We start from the raw sequence: 20,833 nt of genomic DNA, 5'->3' as shown, positions 1-20,833 counted from the left end.
GGCTCCCCGCAGCCTCTCTCTCCTCTCTCATCCCCCAACACACAGACGCGCCCAGCCCGCACTTCCTCCTCCAGGAAGACCTCCCTGACTAACACTTCTTGGCCCCAGTCACCCTAATAACAACACCACTAACACTGGGCTCTTCCCAAGGGCCGGACACTGTGCCAAACCCTTTACAAACGTCGCCTCAGTGAATTCAGACAACAGCCCTGTGAGGCAGGCATGAGCTCCATTTACAGATGAGGAAACTGGCCCAGGTCACCAGCTTGTGAGGACTGCGGTCCTGCTCTGCCGTGACCGGCACCTGTGCTGGGACCCCCGCTCCCCCCAGCGCCCTGCCTCCGTCTCATCACCCTCAGGCGGAGATGAGTAGGATGGAAACTACCCAGAACCTACACACACGCTGCGTCTGGCCTTTCATCGAGGTCAGCGGTCGTCACAGCAGCCTTACAGGGAGTAAGGTCCCAAGGAGGCAGTAAGCCGCCTGACGGCGGTTGCGGAGCGGGGGGCCGCCTCCGTCCCGGCGGTCGTCACAGCAGCCTTACAGGGAGTAAGGTCCCAAGGAGGCAGTAAGCCGCCTGACGGCGGTTGCGGAGCGGGGGGCCGCCTCCGTCCCGGCGGTCGTCACAGCAGCCTTACAGGGAGTAAGGTCCCAAGGAGGCAGTAAGCCGCCTGACGGCGGTTGCGGAGCGGGGGGCCGCCTCCGTCCCGGCGGCAGAAGGTGATGGAAATGGGTGCTGAGGGGTCAGTGCAAGCGAACGAGCCTCAGGCCTTCTACAAGCAGCTCGGCCCCCCACTTGCTTCCTGTCTCTGCTCAACTCTGGGGGCAAAGGAGGGACTCAGAATACGGCCCAGATTCTCCAAGTCAGGGACAGCCCCGGGTATTGCCAACAACACGCGTATATCTCTGTCCCCTCGCTGTGCGGGCGTGGGACGGGATAGAGCAAGGGCCGCCCCACCTTCCGGGTGCCCCAGAGCCGGGGGTCCGTGTCTCCCAGGTGAGTTCCGGGGAGGACATCCAAACCCTCATGAGTCCCCACGAGCCTCACTGAGACCACGGGTTGGAGAGACGCCAAGGGCCTGTGGGTGTTGGCGTCGGTCCCTTCAACCCAATCAGCCGGGCGTCCGACCCTGAGGGAGCGTCGTCTTTGCAGGTGAGGGCAGAGCAGAGACGCAGTGGGACCAAGAGAGCGGGGCAGCGGTGGGCAGCTCTTTGCACGGGCTGGGTGTCTCCTGGAGCCCCGAGTTCCCTGGTGCCCCCTACGGCTCCGTCCCTGGCACCTTCTGAAGGTCTTCAAGGGCGCCCTCTGACCGGCCGCCCCCTGTACATCCACGTGTTCTCATCTGACCTTTCACCTTCTCCTCCACGTCCTCCCACCCCATCCCCAGTGTTCACAGCTGGCTGGACCCCGAGCCCCACCCGGAGCAGCCAGGCACTGACTGAGGCCAGCACCCCGCGGTCGCCTCCCCTCGTCCCGCCACAGCCTGTTCCCTTGGGCTCTGCGCTCACCCCGGGTGCCATTTCCTCCCGCGTGAGGGTTCAGCACTGCTCGTATGTGCCAGGCACTGTGCCGGGGAGTTTACATGACACGTGGCCTCACTTAGCCTGCCCACCACCCACTTGTCCCCACGTACAGACGCAGACCCCGAGGCTCAGAGGACTCGGGTGACCCCGTCAGGGGCAGAGCTAGGAAGGGGCCAGGGCTTGGGTGCCCCAGACGAGAGGCCCTGCGGGCCCCAGCAGCCAATGAAAGTGTGGGCCGTCCTCGGCCGGAGCTGGGCCACTTGCGGCTGGACTGCCGTATCCTCACTTTGCTGAGGAGGGAAGGGGGCGGCCCTCACGCCCACCCTTCCACGGTGCGTTTGTGCCTGGGCCACTCTCCAGAGAGGCAGAGAAAGGAGGCCCACCGCCCTGCAGAGACACTCCACTCACCACCCAGACAAGACCCTGCGCGGCCAAGGGGGACCCTGCGTCTTCCCCTCCCTCCAACATTCCAGGGCCTGCTGCTGAGGTCCCCAGGCCACGTGGGACCCTCCCTCCTACCCTGGGATGCACAGGCTGAGTCCTGGGAGAGAGGGGCTTTCTCAGGCCCCAGGGAGACCCAGGGTCGGCTCAGAAAACCCCAAATGCAGACATGACAGTGCCAGGGGAACAGCGACGAGACGGTGGGGGCAACCCTCCAGCAGCGTGGATTCTGACGGCGACACTGTCGTCTTTTCCCCAAGTCCTCCTGAGGAAGGATGGGTCTGGGGAAGGAGGTGGGACCAGTGAGCCCCTCAGCCTGGAAAAGGGAACTTTCTCCTGCTTCCCCAGAGAAAGGCTCCACAGAAGTCATTTCCAAATTCTTTTCAGCCACAGAACCCTGTCTTCAAATGAGACAACGTCCTACCCACTTCACCCACACACATGTAAAACGGCTGAAGGGGAGCTGCCCTGGTCCCGTTTAGTTCAACAAATACTTGCCTGACTCTACAAACGAGCTCCTGTTTCCTCAGAGCCCCCAGGCCCTGCAGCCCAAAGCCACAGAGCTCCGGGACAGATGGCCCAGACCCTCCTCCTCCGAGAAGAGGTCATGGAGGCCCAGGCGGGGCTGAGCCAGGAAGCCTTCCTCTCCCCAGAGCAGGGGGGAGGCAGGTGGTCTGGAGTGTGCGCTCACTCCCTCCTCCCGCCCAGGTGGCCAGGCCAGAGCCCCCAGCCCTCAAGCCCTGAGGGGCAGCTGCCCCCAGTGGGGTCCACTTCACACACCATCTCACCCCAACTCAGACTCTAAAAACAGCTCTTTGGTTTTCAGCTTGGCACTGCCCACAAATTAGTGTCTCCAACGCGGCCTCTTGGGATGTGACTTCAGGGAGGCCCCTGGGGAGCCAGAGGCCTCAGTGGAGGGAGATGGAGCCAGCAGGGACGTCTTGGAGGAGACGAGGGTGGCTTAGTCCCCTCTCCTGGCTTCTGGGACCCCCACCAAGGCCACCCAGCTCAAGTGACTGCTCTGTTCTCCTTGCCCCGGCTGGGGACAATCTTTCCCCCCACGGGGCCCCTCCCCTCTCCTCCACTGAGCCCCGGCCACCGTCCTGGGCGCTGCTCTGCAGGAGAAGAAACCGGCAAGAGGAGAAGGGGCGGCAGTCTGGGCTCCTCTGCTCAGGGCCCGGAGACCCATCTCTCACCTAGCCTGGGCTCGCGCCATTAGGCCCCGAGACAGGGGCCAACTGGGAACCGGTCAGGGAAGCCCGACCTCACCACTCGCCTGGCCTTCAGCCTGGGACTGTTCTCCCCGCCACGGCCCCACAGTCCAGGACAGGGCAGGAGATGCCTGGGCCTCAGGGCTCCAGCTGCACAGGTGCCCCAGACTGAGGCCGGCCCGGTGAGCGCGCAGCCAGGCGTGCTCAGGGAGAAGCGCGTGGTACTCACAGGTAAGCCGTCAGGGGGTCCAGGTCCCCCGGCACCGCGGAGAGCCCGCGCTCAGAGCAGTCGGCCGACAGCATGATGCCGTCCTCGTGGCAGCGGCAGGGGGCCGGGCAGGCGGGCCGCGGGCCAGGCTGGGGGGCACATGGGGAGGCGCAGAGCGCGGCGCAGAGCCAGAGGGCGCGGAGCCCGGGTGCGCTGGGCATCGCGGCGGCCAGGAGGGCGGCGGGCACCGGTGGCGCACAGTCAGAGAGGAGCAGGCATCGCTGCGCGGTCTTCACTCCTGGGTTTCACGGGTTGGGCTTGGCAGGGGAGGGCGGAGCCAGGGAACTTTCTCGCCTCTCGCTCCCCTTCCCTCCTTCCCTCCGAGCTGGCAGGAATTTCATCCAGGAAAGAAAAAAGCAAACAACCCGGAGAGCGGAGAGCGGGTCCTGCAGGCGTTTGGGCTGCGGGCTCAGGACCCCGTGCCAGAGCGGACAGCCTCGGGGCCACAGGGGATCGGAGGAGGGCCCCGGAAGCACCTTGTTTGTTCGAGGTCACCCACTTGGGGGGGGAGCAGCCCCAGAAGTACAACTCGGGGTCACCCGCCGCATCCTGGCTCCTGGGGAGGGGAGCGAGGGGTTGTCTCGCCAGGTGGGCCGTGAAGGGCCGGAGCCGCGGGGCGGGTGGAGGTCGGGTGGCTACAGGAGGAGACTTCCAGCCGAGCCCCAGGCCCCCCACTAGAGAAGGTGTGACGTCCACTCACAAAGCGTCTTGCACGCGGCCCCAGTCAGGTGGGAGCCCGGGAGCCCTGGACCCTGCTCCCGGGATGGAGCCAGGCGCCCGGCTGGGGGACGCGCCCACCTGGCGGTCCGGGCCGGCCTGAGTCGGCAGTCTGGCGCCACCTGGAGGCCAGTCCGGCAGCTGCAGCTCCACCAGCCTGAGGCTGGAAGGGCCAGGCGGGAGGCTTGAGGGCGAGAGACGGTGGCTGAAGCGGGGCTCATCCCGGCGCCGGGCCAAGCCCAGGGTGGAGCGAGAGCCGGCCGCGTCTCCTGACCTTACTCTCCCCACACGGTCCATCCTGAGTGTACAGCGGCAGCCTGAAAGCCTCAGGGCAGCCAGTGGCCCTTCATCCAGGACCGTCACCCCCCCACGGCCACTCATCACCCCCCTCCCATTCTCTGTTATTGCTCTCACCTCCCGGGCCCCAGGGGCTGCACGGCTGGGCCAGGAAGGCGGAAATCAAACCAACCGTTGGCCTCTGGGGTGTGGGGCTCGGCCCTGACGTAGATGAGCCCCCAGGAAGGCCTGGGTGGTCCTTGTGCACGGAGGGCCGGAGAGACCACAGGGGTGCTGGCCACTCGGCCGTGTTCCCGGCCTCACTCCCCACTCGCTGCGGCCCTCCTGCTCCTTTGCAGCTCTGGTGTGGGGGCCCTGCTGCCCCCTCAGCATGGCGGGGCCCGGGCCCAGTGCGAGGCTCCAGCCCGCCTACTGGAGGGTCGTCATGGGCCAACCCCGACTCCTGGGAACGAGTGTGCAGAGGGTGTGACCCAGCCCAGGGAGGCCCAGGTGAGCGGGGAGGCTGCCCTGCTCCAGCTTCTGCTGCACAGGCCGCGAGGGACCTCCCGGCCTCTGACCCCTCGCCTTCCACGAGGAGCTCGGGGCGGCCAAGGAGAGCCCTGCCCCTCCCCGATTCGGGGTCTGACTCCTTTCGGGGCGTCCTGCTCTGGTTTGTGCAGGCTTTCTGTGTCCCCCAGGCCCTCTACCGGGAGCAGCTGGGGCCCCGCCGCTGGCGCCAGCCGTCCAGGGCCTCCTGGTTGATGAGGGGACGGATGGGACCTGGTGAGGCCGCAGGTGATGGTGTCGCCACGGTGAGCACTCCTGCCCTCCTTTCTGCTTCTCCTCCTGGTTTTCCCTCCCCAGACTCCCGCACTGTGGTGGAGCGAAGGAGGCAGAGAAAACTCAGCCCCCCCGCGCCTGCCGCTGGCGTCGGTCCTGCTGTGCACAGGGCAGCAGCTGTGCCCCCTCGCCCCGAGTAACCTGCTCTGAATCCAGGGCCGCCCCCCGGACACTAGAAACTAGATCTGAGGAACAGGGAAACTGGAGGGCGGGGCTGGGGGCTGCCCCGCGAAAGCCACCCACCAGGCCCCCCCAGCCCCGCTCCTGTTTCCCACCAGGCCCTGGCATGGATGGACAGAACGCACTCGGCCTCTGGCTTGACCACATGCCTTATTCCCCGACTCGGCCCCTTCACGGCACGGGGCCCGGCGGGTGTCGGGGAACAGACTCCCGAAAGACGACGTCAGGGCAGAGTGAGGAGGGGGCTGTGTCCGTACCCACACCCCGAGCCGCGGGGCAGCGGGGTCTCTGCCTGCTCCTCTGGGGCCCCGTCCAGCGGCACCTGCAGTGGCTGAGCGGCGTGCCTAGCTTCTCCAGGCCCCAGGAGCAGCACGGGCCCGCGGCAGCCAGGAAGGGCAGCAGGGTCATGGTGGGGAGCTCCTGCCCGGCTCCCCACACGGCAGCTGCAGCCTCTGCACCGGCCCCTCCTTCCTGCTCCCCCGCTGGGCAAAGATGTTGGCACCGGTGCCTGGAGGGGCCGGGACTGCTCCGCGGAGCCCACCCCCAGCCCACGGCCCTAGCTTACACGTGTGACACTGAGGAGGGTGCAGGGCCAGCCTGCAGCACTACTCACGGCCACCCAGCGCACGGTCACCGCGTCCGTGGCGACGGGCTGTGACTCTGTGGCCCAGACCGGGTCAGGGCTGCTCGGCCGGTCAGCCCATCCCCACCCAAGCCCTGGTCACACCACAGCCCCACCCCAACCCCCAGGCATCCCACCCTCTGCCCCTGTTCCCTCACCTTCTCCCGGGGGTCTGGCAGGCACAGGGAGACCAGCACGCGAGCCCCGTGCTCCCACACCAGCTCCCAGAGCTCTGCGGGCCCCGGTCAGCATGACGTGATCGCGGCCAGAGGGCCCGCCCTGCAGAGCACAGGGTGTCCCCTGCCCGTCTCAGCTCTAGGACCCCCAGCCTCCCAGCCCCAGACCAGGAAGCACCAATGGCCCAAGGGCATGGTCCCACGGGGAAGAGCCAGGCTGCGGGCATCTCTCCAGCAGGGCCGTCCTCTGCCAGAGGGGACCGCCCGTGACAACAGCCGTCTGCGGGACGAGGGTAAGGGTGAGGCTGCCGGAGGTCCCAGCCTGGCCGACGCCCGATGCCCCGTCCACCCGCAAGCCCACTGGCACTCACGGGAGGCCATGCCGTCCTGCCCACGGCCAGGAGAGGGCATCGCAGAGCTGGCCTGGTCCTTGAGGGCCTGGAGCGGAAGCTGGGGAGGGTGATGGGCAGAGGGACACCATGAGACAGGCCGCAGAAGTGGTGGCACGAGGGGACCCCGCGTCGTCGTGCCGCCCAGCCCGCAGCCACCTTGTGCTCCCCCAAGAAGCCAGCGTCGCCAGATCACGCCTGGGGAGGAAGCGCCGCACGGGGATGGGCTGCGGCCTGGGCGGGGCGCGGGGCGCGGGGCGCGGGCCGCGTCGGGGGTGCCGGAGGCTGCCCAGCTCCCGCTCTTGGTCTCCTCGGCCCTGCGTGGACGGAGCTGGCAGCCTGTTGGTGGGAGGGATGGGGACCCTGCCCCCCACCGGGCCAGGTTCCCGGTGCTGCACGTGCTCAGAGGTGCCAGGGAGCCCCTTCCAGGACCCTGCTCAGGAGGCAGCCGTGCAGGAAGATATACTGGCTCTGGGGGGTGGGACGGGAGGCGGTCGGCTGAGGGACCGTGGCCCAGCAGGTAGACTTCCAGGCCCTGACCAGCCAGACGGCCCGGGGCAGGGGAGGGGCTTTGGGGAGCCTTCCCGTGGGGCCCCCCCGCGTCAGAGCTGGCAGGGGCCCTCCCAACTCCCACCCCCGGCACAAAGGGAAACAGAAGCCCCGATAGGAGGGTGAGTGTCCGAGCCCCTCCCCCGGGGTTCTTCCCTGGCCCCTGGGGACCCTGTGGCCCGGCTGTCTGCCCCACCCCCTCCCAGGGTCCGCAGCCCACCTGCCTTGCCCTCACCGGGGTCTGGATCATGAGGGGCCGGTGCAGGCGCAGCGAGCACACCGTGTGGAATACGTCCACTGTATCCTCCTCCCCCAGCTGCTGCAGCAGCCCTGACAGGGCCACAAAGGTGTCCGAGCAGCCCACGCCTGCACTGAGGGTCAGAGGGCCCAGGGCTGTGAAGCAGGGCCCTTCCCCAGCCCACCCCACCACCCGCCACCTGCCCCGCCTGCCTGCACCAGGACGGGCCCCGCTCCTCTCCCGAACGGGGTCCACAAAGGCCAGCAGGGAGCTGGGGGTCTCGGGGACGCTGTGGTCTGGCCGGGTGGTGAACTGCAGCTGCTTCACTGTCCACTGCAGTTGCTGGGCAGCCCGGAGGCTGGGGGGCAGAGGAGCTGCTTCTCCGTCCCCTCCTAACCCACTGTCCTCTGCTCAGCCCTCATTCTGTCACCAGATCTTGAGGGCGGGGTGGTGCCCCCCCCCCACTGGGATGCTCCCCTCAGCTCCTCCAGCCTCCCGGGAAGTCTGCCTGCAGGGGGCCCAAGGGGGAGGGGGGCACTGCTGCCCCAGGAGGACACAGCCTGGGATGGCGGATGGGGCCCAGGGGTCTGGGGTGAGCGGGGGCCCTGAGCTGGGTGCAGGGCAGGGCAGAAACCGTCCCTTCTCACCCAACTTCGGATGACCCTTAGCCTTCCCTGTGCTTCCCTACCCTCCCTAACCTCCCACCTCCTGGGCAAGGGGGAGGCCAGGGGCCCAGGAGGTGAGCTGACCTTCCGAGGAGTCACAACCCCTCGCTCGCGGGTACGCACGTGCTGCATCTGGAAGTCCCGCGTGGTCCACTCGTCCTCGGGCTCCTCGGCCAGGAGGTGGACGATGTGACCGTGGGTGACAGGGGTGGAGTCGGCTGGCCAGTGGTGCTCACGTAGCACCTAGGGCCAGAGGGATGTGGGCCCACCCATCACTGCCACCCCTGCTGTATCAGCACCTCCCACCCACCCGTCTGTCTCCGCCACCCTGCTTGTCCGGAAGCCTCTCTCCCCCTGCCCGGCCCCAGCACCTCCACCCCCAGACCTCTATGTGACCCCTGGGACTTCCAGGCAGCTGCCGGGCGCCTGTGCAAACTGCATGGCCTTACTTAGGACCACCTGGCCTGGCCTCTCCGCTCCAGCTGGAGGGGCTCAAAGGTGTTATCCCAGGGCCCCGCACGGAGCAGGGCACAGGCGTGTTTAAAGCAAGGACGCAGACTGGGCCTGGAGCAGGAGAGGGTGGTCTCGGTGAGAAACAGCAGAGGCAATGGAGGCGAGTCCAGCTGGGAGCCTGGGTTCCTGGTCTCCTTCCCTGCCCCATCCTGGGCGGCCTGGGGACCCCACCAACCCCCAGGCCTCACCTGGCCTCCCAGACCCACAGCTGGTCCTGTGGGGAGAGCCTGCCACCTGGTGGCCACCCCGGGGGCTGTGGCACGCTCACCCGCCCACTCTCCATGCCCACCGTCAGCATGACGACCCGGACCTGCTGCTCCCACGCCAGCTGCCAGAAGTCCTCCAGGGTCTTCTTCAGAAGCCCCTGGGTGGTGATGAACTCCTGTGGGCGGGTGTAGCCCTGGGGGCGGGCAGGATCACGTTAACTGGGGCCCCAGCCCACAGCCACGCAACCCACGGGTGATCTCTGGGAGTGAGGACTTCGTGTGCAGGTCGATACGTGTGCACACACGTGAACACACGTGCACCAAGGACCCAAATCAGGAGGGTGACTTGGAGACAGCCCCACCTCGATGGGACGATGACAAGACACTGATGGCCCCGAAGTAGCTTCCCCAGGCCACCCCTTCACCACCCGACCCACACCACCTGCACTTCTCCCAGGGCTCCACTGCCCACCCAGCTCCCCGAGGCCAGCACTCAGTCCCTCCTCCAACAGCCCCATCTGCCTCTCCTGCCTCTGCCTGATGACCCCGCCCCACTCTGTCCACATGCACCGCCCGGCTCTTCTCTGGGTCTGTCCAGCTGCAATGTCTGCCCCTCTTTCATCACTTATCAGGATTCTGCTCATCCTTCAAGAGACCAAATGCCCCCTCCTCCAGGAAGCCTCTCTTGATTCCTAGGTGGACTAAACGTTCCTTCTTCACGAGCTCTGAGCACCACACGTGTGCCCTTATTACAGCACCTGTCATGCCGCGTGGCAGGTGTCACACACATACACACACACACACACAACTCCTGCTCCTTTGAAGGTGGGAATCCGCGTAGCCCAGCCCTGCCTCCTGCGGTCCCAGCACAGCCACCAACACACAAGACACACAAGCTGGCGGTCTTCGTGGATGGCTAGGGCAGGACAGCGTGTCCTGCAAACCGGGCCCCTCCCGAGTGGACGCCGCAGCCAGCGCGCAGGCGGCTCTACCTGCTGGTGGATGAAGCTGGTGTTGACGTAATTAGAGTGAGGCTCTCCGTCCAGCGGGGTCAGCCTGACCCGGCAGCGGTCATCTGCAGACGCTAAAAGCCGGGCATTCAGGGGGGGCACACGCAGCGCCTCCTCCGGGCCGAGCTCCGGCCCGCACGCCCCTGCCTACCATGCTCACAGGGCAGCACGAGAGGGTAGCGGTTCTCGTGGTGTCGGCAGGGTGCTCGGCCTCCAGCCTAGGCTGCCCCTTGCCCACCTCCTTCAGCTCCTGCAGAGACGGGGGCCGAAGCAGACCCATGTCACCCCCACACCGGGGGCGGGGTCGTGCACAGCTGGGGCCCCCCAGAGCCTGGGGGCGGCAGAGGCCTCACCTCGAACTCCTGAAAGCCTGGTGGGCACAGGTGCTCTTGGCCTCGTAGCCCTGTCGGAAGCTGTGGGCAGGGATGGGCCAGTGGGTCCACCTGGGGGAAGAGGGTGTGCAGAGTCCTGCCCTGGGCGCCGGTAGGGGCCAGAGAGAGGGGGCAGGGCAAACAGGACCACACTCGGAGGAGGTGGGCATGAGTGTCTGAGGCCCCGACCCCGGGTCCTGAGGATGGCTCTGGGCACAGCTGCTCGCAGCGCCGCTCAGGGTGCGGCCGAGAGAAGGAAGAACAGTAGCGATATTGGGAAGATTGCGAAATCCAACATCGGAGAGAAAGAAGGAGACGGAAGCGACTTGGCCCGCAACCGTCCAGGTGGTCAGTCGGGGACCGAGAGGACGGGAGTCTGGAGGCAGAGGCTGAGGGCCTGGGAGGAGCCGGGGGCCCCTGGGAGAAGGGTGACGAGGGTGTGACAGCGGCTGAGGGCGGGCTCGGCTGGGGGGGCGAGGGATGCAGTCCCGGGGAGACCCCATCATCACCGAGCCTGTGGAGGGCGGGCCGCCTGCCCCGCCCCACAGGGGCCACACACTCACCGCAGGTTGACCAGCTCCTGGGAGCACAGGTTCTTCTCCGACCTGCAGAGGGTGACGGGGCCTGGGAGGCAGCCTGGGGCTCCCCCAACACGCCGGCCCAGCCCTCCCCGCCGCTCACCTCCGCCCCTGCACTCACCTCCAGCACAGCAGGCCCAGCAAGGCGCCAAGCGCAAGGCCACCGCCCGCTGCGACACCCACCGCTGCTGGGAGGGGCTCTGTGGACGGAGACGGAAGGGTGAGCTGGGCAGCCCCGACCTGCCACCCCGTGAGACACACCAGCCTCCCCTGGGCCCGAGACCCCCTGGGTGGAGGGCGCAGTGACAGCCCTCACCCTGCAGAAGGAAGTCCCAGATGCCGAACCGAGGCCAGAGAAGGCTGCCGGGGGGACCACCCTGGACGGGCACCGAGAACGGCCTGTGAGCCCTCCCTGCCCCCAGCTCCTGAGCAGGGCCCCCCCAACACCCCTGAGGATGAGAGGGCGGAGGCCTGGCCCCGCACCTTCTGGAGCTGCTCCATCCAGTACGGTCGCCACGTGCCCTGGGCTACTCTACTGAGCACCTGAACCGGAGCGGCTCCAATTTCAGATTTGCCGCAAGCATAAGCTACACACAGGATTTCAAAGTTTTACTGATTAGAAGAAAAGGATGTAAAATCTCTCATTAATCATTTAAAAAAGTCGATCACCTGTTGATACGATATTTTTAGTATCTTGGTTTAAATAAAACGTGGCTGAGATTAATGGCACCTGTTTATTTTTCTCTTTGTTAACAGAGCTACTGGGAACCACAGATGTGGCTCTCACTTGTGGCCTGCCTTATGTTCCTACTGGTCAGCGCTGCTCCAGGATACGGTGGCCAACCGGGAGCAGCATGGCGGAGGGGAGCCTTGCGGGAGGGTAGAGCGATCGCGGCAGCAGCAAACCGTTTCCTCAATGCCTGTCTTGCCCACTACCCCCAGCCCACCCAGGTCAGGGCTGCCACCAGGAGCACCTCCTTCGCTGGCTCTGGGGCTCCCAGCTCTGTGAGGCAGGACAGGTCCCCGCTGGTAGCTGAGCCTCAGAAGGGAGGTCCCAGCACCCATCCCCACCCCAGGACCCAGCTGGAGTCCTAGCTGGGTGCCCACCTACCTGAGAAGGCTGAGAAGGAGATGAGGGGCTCAGAGCTGTACCTGGTAAAGGCTGCAACGCTGAACCTGTCACAGAGGGGCAGGACCTTCCATTGCGGGGCCGGGGTGGGGGAGGGCGGTGGCAGGCAAAGAGGGCCGCGCCCCTCCCAGGAAACTGAGTCCCGGGCAGCAGATGGTCAGGTAGCAGGAGCCCCCTCGCCTGTTTAGGGCTTGGCGCCCCGTCATCTGAGACTTCAGAGCGAACTCCACCCTCTCCTGGCTTCTCTCCTGCCTCCACTGCCCTATTCTGAGAGCAAGAAGCCCTAGAAACAGGCGCCTGGTATCCTCAGTATAGCCCTAGCAAAGTGAAAGAGAATCCATCCCCTGCTTTGCTGAGAAAAGAACCACGTGGCAGGTGGGCATTCCCCTTTTTGCCTTGCCTACCAGGAAGCTCAGTCAGAATAGCTCTACTGACCCTACTGGACCAGCACATGCCTCCTCTCTATGAATCAGTCCAGCTCTTTTGTTGACACAGGTGTAAACAACACATCAATGAAACTTTCAGTGTCTCCCCCTCCCTTCAGCCTTGGCCCTCACCGATAGCGGGAACCCGGCCTGAGTTGCCCATTACAAACGTCCTGGGTCTGGCCACAGTCCTCTGTTCCCACAGGCACCATCCAGGACGTCGGCACGGCCCAGGGCCCCGGGTAGAAGGGGCTGGGGAGCAGGGCGGCCAGGTAGGAGTCACGTCCCCCGTAGTGTTGGTCGTACCAGGTGTGGTTGATGGCGTCACAGGGAGGCTGTGCCGCTAGGAGAGGAACGGGGAGGGGGCGGGGCAGGTGGGCAGTGGGGTGGGGCCTCTCCCCGCCAGAGGGGCTTGCCCGTGTTCTAGACGTGCCCGCCCCCGTTAGTATACCAGTCCCTTCCGCCAGAACGTCCCAGTCCCCCTTCCTGCGCCAAGACTCCCGCCGGCCTCAGACATTTCATCTCACCCGTGTCAGCGCCTGGGCCCCTTGCCACCCCTGCCAGGCAGTAGCCAGGGTCCCTCACCCGCCTGGGCCGGGACTCACGTGGCATGTTAGCGGTGGCGATGACGCCATAGCTCTGGATCTGCCCGTCGTCCTCGCCAAACATGCCCTGGGATATCAGCGCATCCATCCCCATCTCAGGCTCCAGCTGGGGGCCTCGGCCAGCTCGGGGGTGGGGGGTGCCAGGCTGGGGGCGGAGGGGGAGAGTGAGGCCCTGACAGTAGTCCCCAAGGGCAGGGTCATGCCTGCAATGGCAGCTGACTGGACGCACAGAATCCAAACTGGGCTGGGTGCTGGGCACAAGCCCCGCAGGGGGTGTCAAACGAGTGTGGCGTTGGGTCAGGGTCGGGGCCGGGGCTGGGGGCGATGGGGGAGGAAGACTGAGGGACGGGGCCTGAGGCCAAGGGGGCGCCTACCCTCGGCAGCAGTGGCACACACCACGGTGACTTCCCGGCTCCACAGGCCGTTCCTGCCCCGCACGGAGAGGCTGAGGCGGTAGGACGTGGCGGGCTCCAGGCGGGACGGCAGGAGGGCATCCCCAGAGGTGTTGGCCTGGAAGACGAGGTGGGTGTCCCCTCCTGCTGCCAGCTGCTCCGCCACCACCGGACACGTGTCCACGTCCCCCTTGGACACCATCCAGGCCAGGGCCAGGCGGGCGACCTTGGGCTGGCACTGCACGTCCTCCACTGGGTCGGGCTCTGCGGGTTCAAGGGTTCCACATCGCGTGGGAGTCAGCGCAGCCCCAGAGGTGGTCAAAGTCAGAGGCGCAGAGGGACCGGGCATTTCTGTCCCTGGAAAGGGGCAGCGGCCACAGGGAGAAATAAGTCTCCTCGGGACCTGACGCCCATCTGGAGAGCGAGGGGCATCCCGAGGGCGGGTGGGCACGGCACACACCCAGACGAGCAGGGCTGGGACAGGATGGGCAGCGCTCAGGGTGCTCTGCTCCCCCTGACAGACACTGACGTACCCACGGGCAGCAGCACCAGGTGCGTGGAGGCCTGGAGCGGCCCCGCCGGGCACAGCACGGACAGGGAGAGGTTGAGTCCAGGCGTGTGCGGCACACTCCGTGCCCCAGGCGGCCACTGGCCCAGGCCAGGCTGACCACAGCACTGCCCGCCTGCATGGACACCAGCAGCTTGGTGGGCACCAGTGGGGCTGTGGGGAGGAGAGCAGGATGCCTGTGACCCCACACAGGGCCCTCGGGGTGCAGGTGGGACGGGCGACTGGGGGGCAGCAGTGCCACCGAGGGAGGAAGCAGGGGTCCAGGGGCGGCCCTGCCCGCTGCTCCTCCCCCGGCCATTCCAATGCCACTCACAGGCCCAGCCAGAGGCGCCGGCTGTTGCCACACGGAGGGGCCCGGCCTGTGCGACCACCTGCACCTTGTACTCAGTGCCCGGAGTCAGAGCTGAGAGACTGGCACCATCCACCTGGGCCCCCACGGGGCTGGAGCCCACCGGGACGCCTGCCTGGTACAGGGTCCCCCGGTAGCCATCCCGGCCCCACGGCGTGTGGACCCAGGATGCCCAGGGCTGGGGGGGGCCTTCACTGGCCACACTTACCAGAGGGGGGGCGAGGGGGGCTGCGGGGACAACAGGGTCGGGGGGAGAGAAGGGAGGTGTCATGGCCTGAACTGTGTTCCCCCCAAATTCAGGTTGAAGTCCAGACCCTCAGGACCTCATAGCGTGACTGTATTTGGAGATTCGGTCTCTAAAGAGGTGAGGAAGGTAAAAGGTCATCGGTGCGGGCCCTGACCCAGAGGGGCTGGAACGCAGACACTGAGGGACAGCCGTCCACTCGCCGAGGACTCTGCCAGCCTGGGTCTCAGACCTGTGGCCACGGAACTGGGGACGCCTCCCCCGTGCGGGGACTGGGGACTTGCTGAGGGCAGCTCTAGTGCGGGGTGAAGAGCACAGCCCCGATCATGGCTCCTTCCTCCCGAAAGGGCCCCACTTGGCCCTCCACGCTTGGCCCAGTCGCGAAACACCGGTTCAGGTGGCCAGTGAGAGGAGATGCTACCCGTGGGGAGGCAGACCGCCTCCCGACTTCCCCAGACAGCAGAGCACAAGCCCCAGCCATGCTGAGTGAGCGCATCGATCACCGCTCTCCCAGCCAGACGGGGCGGCCAGGGGGTTACACGCAGAGCCTTTTCCGGGCCCAGCCCCAGCTCTGGCAGCCCCCCGAGTGGGTGGATAGGTTAAAGGGCAGGCAGTGTCTGGGGTCCAGGCGGGGCCCCTCCACCCTCCCCTTGGGCCCAGGGCCTGGGGTCACCTGGTGGACCCCTCCTTTGTAAACTGAGGCTCAAAGAGGCACAGGCCCGATCTGGGTCTGAGCCAGTCAGAGCCCCTGGCCGGAGCTTTCCCACCCCTCCCAGGCCGGTCCGAGGTCTCAGGGTCCTGGGAGGGGTCGGGAGGGCAGGGCGGGCAGTGGGGGCCACCACACTGGAGAAGGATGGGCAAGGAGACCCCACTGTTGCCCGGCTCCACCGAGCAGGCCTTGGGCCTCTGGGAGGGGCTTCCTGGCCCAGCCTCCCGGCTCTGGGCCTCCGGGCCTCACCGTGTGACCCGTCCTGTACTTCAGGAACTGTGACCCTTCCTGGGGCCCCCCAATCCCCCCTTCTCTCTGGGGCTGTTACGTGGCCAGGAGCGTGGACCCTGGGCCACACTGCCCGCACGTGAACCCCGACGCCCCACTGAGGACTGGGAGCCTGCCCTGTGTTTGGCTTCCTCCTCCGTGAGACGGAGGCCTCCCGGATGTTGTTTAAGTGAGACAACACTGAGCAAGGGGCCCGGGGGGCCTGGCAGCCAGTCCTCTGGTCCACCCAGTCCCCACCTCCCCGCCGCTGGTCGTGAGAGAGCTCGAGGGCCCAGCCCATGCCACCGCCCGGGAGCAAAGCCCAGGTTCTGCCCGCCTTCCTGGTGCCAGAAGGGCCAGGCCCCGGGGACTCTCGGCCAGGGCGAGGGGTGTCCTGGTGCCCGAGGGAGCAACCGTAGTCAGCCCAGAGGCCTGCGCACGGACCACAGGGAGGTCAGGGCGCCGTGCAGCCCCTGGGACCCACTGAGCAAGGGTGGCCTGTGAGGCAGGGCCATGCGGAGGGCACTCACGTGTCCAGCCTGTGGCACTGGTGCCGCTGCTCTTGTCCAGCCCCTGCAGGGTGGACAGCCACGCCAGGAACTCGGTGCCCGGAGCCGGCTGGGCCCAGGAGAAGTCTGTGCCTCGGGGGCCAGGGTCTCCTCACCCTCCAGAGCCAGGGGGCTCAGGCGGTACAGCCACAGGAGGAAGCCGTCCCTGCCCCCGACGTGGGGGTGGGGCGGTGCTGCAGACAGCCCGCAGGGCAGGGGGCTGGGCAGCCAGGCCCAGGCTCAGGTTGGCGGGAGGCGCAGGGACTGCGGGACAGGAAGAAACGGATTTGGAACAACCCAGCGCCCGCCCCTCCTGCGTCGTCGTCTGCACCCTGCTCGCTGGCCTCCAGGCACAGCTAGCCACCAGGCTCCAGCCCGCTCCTTCCTTCCCTCCCAGGAAAACCTCTTGGATGACACGGTCTCCGCCCTGATGCCTGCGCCCCACCTGCTTCCCAGACCATCAGCTCCTGGAGGATGATGTCTGGTCCACCTGGTCCCCACCAGCACCCAGCGCCTGTGCCTCGCACCCGGGACACGGGCCTCCAGCTCAGCCACTGACGTTTGGCCCCCACCTCCCAATCTCTCTCTGTCTCTCTTCCTCTCTCTCCCTCTCTCTCTCTTTCTCTCCCCAACCTGAGGGCCTGGGTCCACACTTGCCCCTTGCTAAGGCCCCTCTCTGCCCACCCTACTCAGACACACACGCTTTTCGGCCCACCTCCTTCCTCTGGGAACCCTTCCCTGACTCTTTAAGGTGGCCCTTCTGTAAGCCCTGAAGAATTAGCCGGAACCACATACAATTCCCCACAGTCCTCAGTTTTAACCCGTGAGAACAGAGCTTCACGTGGTTCAGATACACCGTGAGTATTCTCTGTGCATCCACGCTTACGCTGTGACGTATGAACCAATACGCGTTACTTCAACAGACACATAAACCATCTGTTTAGTCGGCAGCCTTCCTTTCTAGATGGTCTTCTTCGTAACCGTTAGCTTTAGCGCCTAACCCCATACCTAGAAATGGGAAGCATGCATTAAATACTTGTTGGAAGGATGGATGGATGGATGGCCGACCAGATGGCAGGAGACTGCTTGCAAACAGATTCACGAGCGGCCCCACCTTGGATTGGACGCACGGCTTCTGAGCCAGGAACACGGCACACAGAGGGCGGCGTGTGAAGGACATCGGTCCCCACCGCCACCGCCCAGGCTGGCCCTCCAGGGCCCACAGCCAGGAACTCATGGGGGCAGGCGCTGGCCCTCTGCCCACGCCCACACCCACATGGTGTAGCAGGAGCCGGGCACGGGGCCCCTCAGTGTCAGGCCGGAAGTATCGGGGCCCAACGCGACAAGACCGCCCAGAGAGCTCTGGTTGCCCTCCTGGCACCAGCCGACCCTGTAGGCTTCCCGCTGCCCTGGTGCTGGGGCCCGGCCAACGGTCAAGTCAGAGGGGCTGCCCCTGCCGATTACCTCCAGTGACTGTGGTGCCAGGGGCCCTGGAGAGAGGAGCGGCTTGGTAAGGGGGCCCTGCAGTGTCTGTGGGCTGTGATGTCCCCACCCAGATCTCCAGCCCGAGGCAAAGCCCCCCAGCCCTAGACCAGGGTCCGCGGTGGCTGGCACTCACCTGTGTGACTTATGGTGCTCAGGGGGGTGTTGCCTGGAGAGGGGACAGTGTCCACTGTCCCCTGAGTGGGCCCCAGGTCCCTGGAGAGTGACCTGGGTGGCACCAGGTGGCCCAGCGATGTTTCCGAGGAGGCTGGGGGCTCCCTGGGTGTAGGGCAGTACCTGGGTCCCAGGATCCCTGCCGGCCTCCAGCCCATCCAGGGGCAGCTCGGTACCATTGCCTTTCCGGCGCTGGGCTGCAGCATCTGGAGGGGGTGTGGTCCCTGGAGAGTGAGAACTCACACGTCTCCTGAGGCAGGTGCCCCTGGGCAGGACCCCAGCCTGTACCCCGCCAGTGCAGACTCCCCTCCAGCCAGGCACTGGCCTGGGTCTAGGCGTCATAGGGCCCGGCCAGAACCCTCAGCTCTAGAGCGTAGTGTCCAGTGGGCAGGGGCCCCGGGAACGTGGCATTAAGGGCCCGGGGCCCAGCGTGATGGTCTTCTCCACCGGTCAACTTAGCCTGAGCAGGTAGCCATCCCGGGCCCCCGGCCCTGCCTTCCAGGTGGCCCAGAGCTCGGGGGGCCGGGGAGCGAGTACCAGGTCCAGGGGGACTGAGGGATCTGTGGGGAAGGGAGACACACGTGCAGAAGGTCCTGGACCCCCGTGTCAGCTTCTTCCCGCACGCCCTGGACCAGGCCTCATCCAGGCGCTGGCGGTGACCCTGAGCCATATTCCAGGTGAGTCCTGGGACCCGGCCGAGGACGTGGTGACAAACGATAACACATCCGGTGCCAGACCTCACAGTCCTCACAAGGCTGCCATCTTCATCCTGCTTTGAGATACAGCGGCTGAAGCACAGAGAGGGTCAGCACTTTGCCCGAGACCCACAGCCAGCGAGTGGCAGCGAGACAGCACTTCCCTGAGCAAAAGTGCAGCAAAGTCCCCGCGGGCTCAGCCCAGCTGGACACTCCTAAGCCTCGGGACCTGGTCCTTCTCTCTCTGAACCTCGATGCCTCCACCGTACGGAGATAACACAACTTAAGGGGTTGTTCTGGGGGGTAAACGAGGTGACACACAGACGTGCCTGGCACGGGGCTGGCACATGGTTGCTGCCAGTGCTGATAAGTGTCACCACCGTCATCGTCTGTGGTGGGGGCGGGTGGACTCCTGCCACCCCCTCCAGGCAGGCCTCACCCCTTCCCTGCAGGACTCCTGGAAGCCCACCCCACCAGCTGGCTCCTGCCTGCTTGACTGAAGAGCCTCTGCGGCAACCCCTTACCCGCCCAGCACGCACGGGTCCACTCGGTGGCGTTGGGCCTCGCCGCCAGATGGGGCCCGGCAACAGTGCTGAGTGTCAGCTCGTAGGGGGTTCCCGGAGAGAGGCGAGCGAAGGTGTGACTGGAGATGCCCCGTGTGACCCCCGCTGTCAGGTTGGAGCCGCCAAGGAGGTCTGTGAGCATGAGACGCAGCCCGGCGGCGACCCCAGAGTCATTCCAGGAGACCTGCAGGGCACTGGCACCTGGCGCACGCAGCGTCAGCTGAGCTGGAGGCACAGGTGCTGGAGAAAGGGTGGGGAGAGCACAGCCGGGCTGGAGAGAGGGCCCGACGCGGGGCCCGGGCACCGCCCCACCAGCAGCGGCCCAGGAGCCCAGTCATGGGACGCGGCTCTGGACGGCCCCCCACTTCCAGACCGGCCGCCCCCCGGGGCCTCGCCGAGCGCTGGCCTTACCTGTCCACTGATAGATGCTGGGCTTCGCTTGGAGGTCGGCAGCCCAGGTGGGAACCTCCAGAGTGTGCTCGCTGCCGGGTAAGAGGTCACTAGAATTGTCGGACAGGGTGCCCGGGGACGCGGACACATTGTGAGCCAATGTCTGCGACTCCAGGTGGTAGAAGAGAATCTGGTAGCCATTCTGCCCCCCGGGGGCAGCGCCCCGCAAGGCCTCCAGGTGGGACGGGCTCCCCAAGCTACAGAGCTGCAGGTCCTGGACCGTCAACAGGGCTGCATCAGAGGCAGAGAGAGGCACCAAGTTCAGGGCCGGGGCATCACCTCTGCTTCTAGTGCCCCTGACGAGTCACTGCAGCAGGCGTGGTCCTCAGAGACCTCACCGTCTCTGGCCGCTCTGCCCCCTGCCAACCCTCCAGGGCAGCCGCATCCTGCTCGGCCCCTCCCCTGCCCGCAGGCCATGCACCTGTGTGGGCAGTGCGGATGACAGTGGTGTTCTGCCCTCAGGGGCGCAGGGCTGTCACCTCCAGCTGGTAGCGACTTCCCGGCACCAGGTCCTGGAACTCAAAGCTGGACGCGTTGGTGTGGGCCCGGAGTGGCTGCTCTTCCGGGGACCCCAGGGGGGTCAGGCAGCTGAGGCAGAGGGTGTGGCTGGCAGACCTCCCCTGGACGCTGACATTCACCCTCAGAGGTGGTCCGGGGGAGAAGGGCTGGGTCAGAGTCTCCCAACACCTTCTGCCCCAGAGGAGGAGAGGTGGGAAGGGCCAGAGCAGAGGCGGGGTCTGGGCAGAGAAACAGCCTTGCCCAGCCCCCTCCCCATGGAAGGCACCTACCTCCACTCTCCCCGAGCGGACCCCCTTCCAGGGAGGGGCACTTGTCTTCCTGTAGAGAGGGGGCAAGGGTGTGGGAAGAGATGGGCAGAGGCTCTGGGCTCCAGCCAGGACCAGAGAAAAGGCTGTCCTCTCGTCTGTCTTCCGCAGACGTGGCTGAAGAGCATCACCGCAGGACACCGAGGTGCAGAGGCCCTGGGGCCAGGAGCAGACTGTCCTGCTGTCCCGTCATTGGGATGGGAAGGAGCCTCCCCTGCCCTGCTTACTGCAGCCCAGCCGTGGCGCCACGGGGCGGGGGGAGGCCTGGATGCCCTGGAGAGCAGGGGCGCACCTCACTTCGGCCAGGAAGCCTGGGAGCCACAGGAGGACCGCGCACGGGAATGGGGGCCCCATCCCGGCCGAGTCTGCAGGGAGAGCTGGGCGGTAGCAGGAGGAGCCCATCCCCACCCTCCCCTTGGTCAGCGGGCGGAGAGCGAGGCGCTCCCTCCCCAGCCCAGAGCCTGTGCCAGCAGGGCCCTGTCAGGGGCACAGGGCTGCGGCCCCCAGGCTGCAGGCAAGCTCATCTCCCCCTGCACCCCCAGCTCCACCCTCTTCCAGCTGTTGGCTTTCCAGGCAGGAAACTGTCCCTCGAGACCCAGACCCAGAGGAGAGACGGCCTTGCGGATGGGCAGAG

The 20,833-nt window shown here is 66.5% G+C and overlaps 3 protein-coding genes across 3 annotated transcripts in view; 1 reads left to right on the top strand and 2 right to left on the bottom strand.

The window, feature by feature from the left end:
• The window catches only part of LGR6 (leucine rich repeat containing G protein-coupled receptor 6), a 94,350-nt gene extending 90,102 nt beyond the window's left edge, over positions 1 to 4,248 (bottom strand). Inside the window, exon 1 of the mRNA XM_067729912.1 lies at positions 3,407 to 4,248. Coding sequence (XP_067586013.1) covers positions 3,407 to 3,606 — 200 coding nt within the window. The 5' untranslated portion in view covers positions 3,607 to 4,248. The remainder of the gene's footprint in view (positions 1 to 3,406) is intronic.
• Positions 646 to 11,499, top strand: LOC137220198 (uncharacterized). Its single transcript, XM_067729915.1, has 3 exons — positions 646 to 4,948; positions 5,119 to 5,250; positions 5,557 to 11,499. The coding sequence occupies exons 1-3, from the start codon at positions 4,670 to 4,672 to the stop codon at positions 5,791 to 5,793; spliced, it is 648 nt and encodes a 215-aa protein (XP_067586016.1). The 5' UTR covers positions 646 to 4,669; the 3' UTR covers positions 5,794 to 11,499.
• LOC137209810 (receptor-type tyrosine-protein phosphatase V-like) overlaps positions 6,864 to 20,833 on the bottom strand; it is a 19,198-nt gene continuing 5,228 nt past the window's right edge. Inside the window, 34 exon segments of the mRNA XM_067711193.1 lie at positions 6,864 to 7,116; positions 7,430 to 7,587; positions 7,651 to 7,774; positions 8,113 to 8,121; positions 8,221 to 8,340; positions 8,879 to 9,010; positions 9,809 to 9,891; positions 9,987 to 10,013; positions 10,016 to 10,076; positions 10,180 to 10,196; positions 10,199 to 10,269; positions 10,764 to 10,802; positions 10,879 to 10,975; positions 11,092 to 11,152; positions 11,259 to 11,318; positions 11,723 to 11,778; positions 11,887 to 11,951; positions 12,462 to 12,672; positions 12,935 to 13,067; positions 13,069 to 13,079; positions 13,309 to 13,590; positions 13,860 to 13,943; positions 13,946 to 14,047; positions 14,208 to 14,471; positions 15,722 to 15,895; positions 15,994 to 16,081; positions 17,284 to 17,426; positions 17,733 to 17,873; positions 17,956 to 18,087; positions 18,090 to 18,227; positions 18,902 to 19,165; positions 19,337 to 19,589; positions 19,855 to 19,934; positions 20,164 to 20,212. Of these exon segments, the coding sequence (XP_067567294.1) occupies positions 7,048 to 7,116; positions 7,430 to 7,587; positions 7,651 to 7,774; positions 8,113 to 8,121; positions 8,221 to 8,340; positions 8,879 to 9,010; positions 9,809 to 9,891; positions 9,987 to 10,013; positions 10,016 to 10,076; positions 10,180 to 10,196; positions 10,199 to 10,269; positions 10,764 to 10,802; positions 10,879 to 10,975; positions 11,092 to 11,152; positions 11,259 to 11,318; positions 11,723 to 11,778; positions 11,887 to 11,951; positions 12,462 to 12,672; positions 12,935 to 13,067; positions 13,069 to 13,079; positions 13,309 to 13,590; positions 13,860 to 13,943; positions 13,946 to 14,047; positions 14,208 to 14,471; positions 15,722 to 15,895; positions 15,994 to 16,081; positions 17,284 to 17,426; positions 17,733 to 17,873; positions 17,956 to 18,087; positions 18,090 to 18,227; positions 18,902 to 19,165; positions 19,337 to 19,589; positions 19,855 to 19,934; positions 20,164 to 20,212 (3,798 nt within the window). The 3' untranslated portion in view covers positions 6,864 to 7,047.

Source organism: Pseudorca crassidens, chromosome 2 (assembly GCF_039906515.1).
Source record: "Pseudorca crassidens isolate mPseCra1 chromosome 2, mPseCra1.hap1, whole genome shotgun sequence".
Lineage (NCBI taxonomy): Eukaryota > Metazoa > Chordata > Mammalia > Artiodactyla > Delphinidae > Pseudorca > Pseudorca crassidens.
The sequence above is the reverse complement of the archived record's forward strand: the minus strand, read 5'-3'. Positions and strand labels throughout refer to the sequence as shown.

Bases quoted from the DNA above. Each gene is read 5' to 3' on its own strand.
- LOC137220198 (XM_067729915.1), top strand. From the start codon at position 4,670: ATGAGCCCCCAGGAAGGCCTGGGTGGTCCTTGTGCACGGAGGGCCGGA. The intron at 4,949-5,118 runs GTGAGCGGGGAG...TGGTTTGTGCAG, and splicing joins CCCAGCCCAGGGAGGCCCAG to GCTTTCTGTGTCCCCCAGGC. The intron at 5,251-5,556 runs GTGAGCACTCCT...GTTTCCCACCAG, and splicing joins CAGGTGATGGTGTCGCCACG to GCCCTGGCATGGATGGACAG.